This window comes from Ipomoea nil, unplaced genomic scaffold (genome assembly GCF_001879475.1).
Source record: "Ipomoea nil cultivar Tokyo-kokei standard unplaced genomic scaffold, Asagao_1.1 scaffold2036, whole genome shotgun sequence".
Lineage (NCBI taxonomy): Eukaryota > Viridiplantae > Streptophyta > Magnoliopsida > Solanales > Convolvulaceae > Ipomoea > Ipomoea nil.
The window spans coordinates 7,193,868-7,202,062 of NW_017618464.1; the positions used below are offsets into that span (position 1 = coordinate 7,193,868).

An 8,195-nucleotide genomic window follows, 5' to 3' on the forward strand; every position below is an offset into this window, starting at 1 on the left:
AAATAATGATTTTAGGTTTTCTTCGGCACTTACATGAGCGAGCTATTAATAAAGTCTACACGTTTTCATAGAGTAACTAGTTCTCATATAATCTCGATTATATATAGGTTTAGGATCAGGTGTAAAGAGAGGCTCAAGTAAAACATGCGGATAAATTTGAACTGTTGATATATCCAGATCAACGACTCTAAAAAACATTACGCTTAATTCTAATCTATTGTATTTACATTCTGTTCACATTTGGAAGGATCGCTCAACAATATAATATGCACTGGAAGGTACAAAATGTTCATTAATCTTCACGGGGTTATTAATCCCGTTTCTTTCCCTCTTTCACGGGACTTAACAATGGGTCGGTTGAACATGTTAAACCAACATGTTAACAATGTGCACTGGAAGACACAACAATGTGCACTCGAAGGCAAAAAAATATGCACTTAGCAACGGGTATATATATATATATATATATATATATATATATATATATATATATATATATATATATAGAGAGAGAGAGAGAGAGAGAGAGAGAGAGAGAGAGAGAGAGAGAGAGAACCGTAATATTCAATATCTTGATTCTTGTATGCGAACAAAGGTATGGGAAGAGCTGCAGTATGGCCATTCTGCTCATTGGCCTGTCTTGCTCGATGTCATGCCTTTTATTAGACAATAAAAAATTAAAAATAAAAAAATAAAAAGACATGTATTTGCTTACTTTATTAAATTAGTGGACTGTTTAAAATATATTATTATTTTTGTTGTATTAAATTTAATATTAAAATAGTAATTTTGTATACAATGAATGGGTTCTAAAACATCAATGTTATATATGCGTACACATCTAAATCCATACGAGGAAGAATCGTCTTTCTATTATCACTCCTTAATTATGACAATGGCTCCATTCTTCTTTATTTTTGGACCAATTGCATTTTTCTAAAAGTATGATGTGTATTATTAAAATAACGTTACAAATTTGACCTAAAAATGACTTATTAGTCTTCTTAATTGAGTAAATACCCAAAATGGTCCCTCGACTATAGCCAAATTCACAAATTGGTCCTCAACTTTCAATTTTAACCAATTAAGTCCTTAACTTTGCAATTTTAACACGATTTGGTCCTCCGTCTATTTGACCGTTTGTTGACTGTGATTTTTGAGGATATATATGTAATTTCATGGTCCATCGACGATTTTTTAAGGTTCCGGTTGTTTTTTCATACCACACTGTTACAGTTGGATCCACCGCTGAAAGCAATCTGCCAAATCCTGTCGCATTTCTTCATCCTCCCTTTGGATTCAATGTAGTTGAGTTCGTACCAGAGTGAAGAAGACAACATGTTTCCGAACCGGTGCAACGTCATCCTTTAGGCCTCCATGTGCTCCGATGAGAGTTGCAGGTTCTTCTGGAGATCGTCGATGACGGCGCGGGCGCGGGCGTTAATGCAGAAGTGTTCGAAGGACCAAATCGTGTTAAAATTGCAAAGTTAAGGACTTAATTGGTTAAAACTGAAAGTTGAGGACCAATTTGTGAATTTAGCTATAGTTGAGGGACCATTTTAAGTATTTACTCTTCTTAATTTGAGCTAATTAATAGTCTTTTAATTTTGAACCGATCCGTTATAAACAACCTAAGCTAATTTCCCTTCTTATAATTTTTTTGTCAATTAAGATCACAATGCAAAGTTATCATGTGCATACTCACAATAGTAACTACCGGGTTCTTTTAGGGACGACTCAAAATAAAAATTACTAAAAAACAAATTTAAATATAAATCGTAATTTAATTTAATGTTAAAAACATATATATTATTTTTAGTCGCTCGACTATAATACATGTATCAATTTCAGTCCTTAACTATTTAAATTTTCAAATTACGTGCATGAGTATTCAATTTGTATTACATTTGGTCACTATTAACATTTTTAAATTAAGTGCATGACTATTCAATTTGTATCACATTTGATCTTGCAGTTAAATTTTCCGACCAAATTTTCAACAAAGTCACCGTTGACCGTCTATTTTTTTTAATTTTTTTTTAAATTTTAAATAAAAAAATTAAAAAATTAAAAAAAAAAAATGATAGCTGCCCCCACCCTCCTCCTTCGTCCCCGCCAAGGACGAAGGAGGGGGGCAAAGAGAACGCTGATCACCCCCCTCTTCCTTTGTCTCCGGTGGAGACGAAGGAGGAAGGGGTGGGGTGACCGGTGTTTTTATTATTATTATTTTTTTAAGGTTTTTAATTTAAAAATTACTAAAATAAATTTTAAAATAAAAATTAAATAAATTAGTCGGTCATTTGAAAAATTTAACGATAAAATCAAATGTAATACAAATTGTCAAATTGAATAGTCATGTACCTAATTTAAAAATTTTAATAATGAAAGACTAAAATTAATATATTATAATCGAAGGACTAAATTAAAAAAACTTATTAATTGGTATCAAAGTCGAATGTTAGTATTGTCTTTTAAAAAAAATCGCGATTTTATTATTCTTAATTGATCAAAAAATATCTTGAACTTTTTCTCCAACCTTCGCGCACCTCTACTGTTCTGGTACAATATGGTTCACACAAATATTTCGCAAACTCTTCTGGTGAAGCATTTGAAAGCTATTACACTCACAGCAGTCTTCTGGTGAAGCCTTTGCAGGAAATCAATGGGTTTCATTGTGGGAGTGGGAAATAACTGAAGAAGAGAGAAGTTCAGAGAAAGAAGAAGGCTCACTCTCTCTCTGTGTTTCTTCTTTCTCTGTTCCATGGCTGATGCACTTGGATTTTCTTTCAAAACCTCTTTCTGTTCTGCTGCGAGAATCGCCAAACCGAGGCTTGCTTTTTTATCCAACAGGAGTTTTCGGAGAAGGGTTGGCTTTGCTGCGGATTCTCCTCGTGCTTCCGTTGATTTTGTTTCCAGAATATCCTTCAGACCCACCAAGAAAGTTCCTTCGTTTAAGGTAAAGACTTCAACTTTATTCTGCTAGTTTTCCAATTTTGTATATATACTCGATGTTGGCTGAGGGAGAATTCATAGGAAGGTAGGATAAAAGAACTTTTTTTCCCTTTATTTTTCATTTCAATTTGCTGTGTTCCTTTTTCTTGAAAAAATTAAATAATTATATCTAGAGTTCTTAGAGCAGGTGATCTCTTATGAGTGTGTTGGTGTTCTTCAATTTCCTGTTTGATTCAATGTTCTATGGACTGAGGTATCTTTTCAGTGTGGATTTTGCCCTTATAGCCTTATAGAATCATTACTTATGATTGGTATGTATGCCCTTGCCCTTTTAAGGTGGTCTGTAACTCTTATAAAACATGAAACCTTTGTGGGGGAAAAAGCATTTTAGATAATGTTTTGTTCCTACTATTAGTATACTACTATGTAAAACTGATATCAATAGTTGTAATGAACTTTGCGCTTCAAATTTGACTTCTGTGAAGCAAAGGTCTGAAATTTATATAATTTTTCGTTATATGGATTGAACAACAAGTTGTCACCTCTCAGGCTCTCAAACGAATGGGTGTTTGATTTATGCTAAATGCATTAACATATGCTTGTTTCCTGAGAAGTACTTACGCATGTTCCGTATCTATGTATTTGCTGAAGAGCAATGCTCATGACTTTTTTCTGCATATTGCTCAGGTTCACGCAACCATTGATCAAACTGAGGCTCCAAAGTGGTGGGAGAAAAATGCAGGGCCGAACATGATTGATATTCATTCTACAAAAGAATTGTTGGATGCATTAAGTGAAGCTGGAGATAGACTAGTTATTGTTGAATTTTATGGGACGTGGTGTGCTTCTTGTAGAGCATTATTTCCCAAGGTAACTTTTGTCTCTTTGCCAAATATTGAACTTCGTATAGTGCTTTTTTTTTTTGAAAATTTATGTTGGTAAAGTTCATAAAAGGGTATCAAGTCAACGTCCAATGGTTTTGTTTTTATTGACATTTAATTTGATATTGGTTTTGTCAGCTTTGTAGAACTGCGACGGAGCACCCTGAAATTTTGTTCCTAAAAGTCAATTTCGATGAAAACAAGCCAATGTGCAAAAGTTTGAATGTAAAAGTCCTTCCGAATTTCCATTTCTATCGCGGAGCTGATGGACAACTGGAGTCCTTCTCTTGCTCACTTGCCAAAGTAAGTAAAAGCTCTCAAAAATCATAATTCGTTTATTTTTCGTTGCTTGCACCTTTAAAATCCCGCTTAGACCTGAATTGGTAGGAAATTTGTGGTTATAACTTGGGACAGAACTTGTGGGAACTTTTTCTATTGTTCCATTTTGGCATCTAAGAGAAGTTGCAGCAACATCTTAACATAGAGTCTCCAATGATACATACTAAGTTGTTAATGGCCACTTGTCTTGCTTAACCGATTGCAGTTCCAGAAAATTAAGGATGCTATTGAATTACACAACACGGCTCGTTGCAGCATTGGTCCTCCTAGAGGTTTGGGAGATCTCAAACTCGAAACGCTTTTGACTGCCAAGGATGTCCCGGCAGGATCCTCTTCCCCATCGTAGTTTCTTGGTTCAGTGATCTCTGCAGCATTATATGAGAACATATTTTTTTTTTCTGTATTATAGAATCAGTCATTGAGTGTATAGTTCACTTGAGATAGTCTATTCTTATGTAGTTTATTGTTCTTTTCTGTCAGTAATAATTTACATGCACTAAATTAAACAAAATCCTTTCATGGTCACTGTTAGTCCTTTGTCTTTTGCCAGGGTAAATTGGTATCTTACCGAATTTGTCTATTCTAACTTATTATGGAGTAAACTGACTAGATTAGCTCCTGGGTACAATTCAATTGATTGACCAATTTAAAGCAAAGTTAATAGTTTGCATCGTAATCACATTTGCAATTTCAAATCCTATCAAGGGTGGAAGTGCAACTTGAGATATTGCAATTTGTTCTTTCGCCAAAGTTTTAGGTCAAGGGCATGTGAGGACTCTTGTTTCTCTCAGTGTGTGGACTTGAATCTTAATCGAGGCAGAAAGTATGGATAGATTGCATTGTTTTTTTTGGTAAAAGGGAGGGACCGATTCCCGATCGCATTGTTAATACTAGTGTACAAATATTTGTACATTTCATTAAAAAAAATGATTTTTTTATATCAAAAAATGAGGACCGTTGAAAGTGTGCACAATTGAATCTTAACAGGGAGAATAGTACGGATATGCTCCATTGTTAATATTAGTGTACAAATATTTGTACATTCCATAGAAAAATATGATTCTTTTTATTGAAAAAATGAGGACGGTTGAAAGTGTGAATTCGAAAAGCCGATTTTACATTTTTACACATTCTACACGTTGGGAGGAAGAAAGATGAGATTTGATCTGAAAGTGAAAGTTTGGTGGGACCTTAAATAATTTTACCAAACAATGAAAGCAACCCAGTTTGACAGCATAAGGAAATGACAGTGGGACAAAATCACAAAATGCATGAAATTGAAGGGTTAAAACTCAAAACCTGTAGATGCTGTACAGATCATGCATCAAGATTCCATGTCTCTTTCTTTCACCAAACACCCATTTACCAATTGGACTCAAAGTTACTCAAATTGAAAAGGTTAAGTAAATAGCCCTTCAAAGAAAGGTAGCCAAGAATATATATTTTTTGAAACAAGCCAATAATATATATATATATATATATATATATATATATATATATATATAGTAGAGTCCAGGTACGGTCACGCCTTAACGTGCGGTCGCACCAATAGTTATGCAAATATGCACCAACAATGATTGACAATGCACAATAAAAAAAATGTACAAATTAGGTATACATCACCAAAAACGCACCATTTGGTATGCATAAAAACATCACACAGTGTTCGAAAATGTACAATTAGGGATGAGGAGTTATGATACATTTTTTAAAAAAAATTAGTGTTGTGCATTTTTTTGTGTATTTGTGCATTTCATTGATGTGTACTTTCCTAACAGTATTGGTGTCTTTTGTTAACACTATTGATGCTTTTTTTCAGCGGCTGCATTAATTGCACGGAAAGGCATGATCGCATTTGAGTAAAAGTCTATATATATATATATATATATATATATATATATATAGAGAGAGAGAGAGAGAGAGAGAGAGAGGGGGGGGGGGGGGTTGATGGTAGAGGTTAAGGAAGTGAGTTTCAACCATAGATTGGACAATGTAGAGTCATATCAAGAATCTTGAAGAGCTAATGGATTATTTTAATTGAAAGTTGAGAGAATTGCACGCAACAGAGGAAGTTCCGTAGGATCAATACATTGCACACAAAGTCTATCATGAAGTTCCATGTATCTTTCATTGCTTTAAAGAGCAATCATAATATGATTTTTGCTCAATTTTTTAAAAAGAAAAAACTAGAAATTGAATTTTATCTAATGGAAAAAGAATTTATTGACTAAAAAATTTTATCCTGTAAATATAATTTTTGGGTAGAGTCTACTTTTAGGGGAAAGAGAAAAACTTGTGCAGATTATTGCGCGCTTAGAAAGCGTGTGCATTGTATGCGCCTTTGGGGCATAATGCATTTAGTTTTTATTTTATTTTATTTTTTGTTGAAATTTATTATTTGTCTTTTTTGTCCCATTTTTTCCTTTTCTCACTTGCTTCTCTCTCCTACATGACTTGCAAAAAACTTACAAAACCTACCACTATTGAGATTGGTCTAAAATTCATTAGCATTTAAACGCGATTTTATTAACTATTTTTATGCAATTGGTTTACATTGGGAATTTCTAAGGTGCCAAGGTGTCATTTTTAACGGCACAACCACTCATGATATCACAAATTCACAATATCATCGGTTTGCACCATGTATTGTAGAGAGTAGAGATAAGTATTGACAATTGACAATACTTAGTACAGTACAAATAGTATACATGATTGTAGATGGTGCGGGGTAACCCAAGTCAAATTGACTAAAAATACAAACTTGTAATCATAAGGTTGCGGGTTCGAATCCAAGCTTTTTTTGTTTGAGCCGATTAGCTATAGACAACCTATGCTAATTTACCTTTTATGAGCCAACTAAAGTCACAAACGAGATTTACTCAATGCACACATCCTTAGTAGTGACTGCTGGTTTCGCTAGTCAGCATAGGGATTCCCGTTTTACATATTCAAATGTTGATAACGAATTGTTAATTTTATCAAGCATATATGTACAAACAACTTTACAATCAGCTAATTAGAGAAGCGTAGGGGATAATCACCAAACAAGCTCAAAGATATCTTCACACACATTGGCAAAAGCTGAAAAGCAGGATGCAGAAAAGATAAATTAGAGCCCCTCAAGCCACAATTTATTTAAAGTTTAACCTCAAATTCTTTGTCATCAAATGAGCAATTATTAGCCATTTGAAACATTAAAATACTCAAAAGAGCCACAAAGTAAAGGCAAACCTAAACAGCCCCCATAAAGAGAGGTAATAGGGGCAAAGCACTGGGCATTGGTGGAGTAGTGCTGTAGTGGTCCATGAGATTCATAAGACAACAGTTTCTGCAACTCAAGAAAAGCAAAAATGATGGGACTGTCTTTTATAAAGTCTTGATAAGAATTGGAGTTCCATCTCAGAATGCTCCATCCTCGAACCATTTATAGCACAGAAATGCATGAATGCTGTATCAAGAAAGGTGATTATGCTTTTTTCCTCTGCCTTTCTGACTCAAAAAAGTTAAAATATGGAAGACAACAGGAGAAAGCAATGCCAAAAATGAAAAAGGAAAAGAAGAATCCAGCAAGTATAACAAAGTAGCAATAGTTGCCCGCACGGACATCTCAGTTAGTTCTTGGGTTGTAGATTGTGGGCAAAGAATACATTATCGAATTCTGACAACCACCTAATGGACCACCATAATGAGCCGTTGAGTCATCCTGATTTACCCCTCCATTATCCTATCAGACCGGGGTGTAGTCTGTAGGGCCCTGGGAGCGAGAAAATTTCACCTTTATGGGCAAAGTAGCAATAGTTATCCAATCCACATGTGGTGGGCACCAAACACTGGTCCTCCTACCTAATGGACGACTTTAATGAGTCACTGAGGATTTACCATTATCCTGTGAGACTGGGGTGTGAGAGCCTTAGAGGCGAGGGAATTTCACCTTTATGGGCAAAGTAGCAGTAGTTATCCAATCCACATCACCCAAAGTGCATGTGCTAACAACAACTATACAGGCAATAAACTACAAAAGGA

At 34.6% G+C, this 8,195-nt stretch overlaps 1 protein-coding gene across 1 annotated transcript; it reads left to right on the forward strand.

The window, feature by feature from the left end:
• The first annotated feature begins 2,545 nt into the window (after positions 1-2,545).
• LOC109147683 (thioredoxin-like 2, chloroplastic) lies at positions 2,546-4,697 on the forward strand. Its single transcript, XM_019295310.1, has 4 exons — positions 2,546-2,956; positions 3,640-3,822; positions 3,972-4,136; positions 4,378-4,697. The coding sequence occupies exons 1-4, from the start codon at positions 2,762-2,764 to the stop codon at positions 4,516-4,518; spliced, it is 684 nt and encodes a 227-aa protein (XP_019150855.1). The 5' UTR covers positions 2,546-2,761; the 3' UTR covers positions 4,519-4,697.
• Positions 4,698-8,195: the final 3,498 nt, after the last annotated feature.

What these genes read in the sequence shown, in the direction of transcription:
- LOC109147683 (XM_019295310.1), top strand. Translation starts at nt 2,762, where the DNA reads ATGGCTGATGCACTTGGATTTTCTTTCAAAACCTCTTTCTGTTCTGCT. An exon ending in AGAAAGTTCCTTCGTTTAAG is followed by an intron (nt 2,957 to 3,639) that starts GTAAAGACTTCA and finishes CATATTGCTCAG; the next exon opens with GTTCACGCAACCATTGATCA. An exon ending in GTAGAGCATTATTTCCCAAG is followed by an intron (nt 3,823 to 3,971) that starts GTAACTTTTGTC and finishes TGGTTTTGTCAG; the next exon opens with CTTTGTAGAACTGCGACGGA.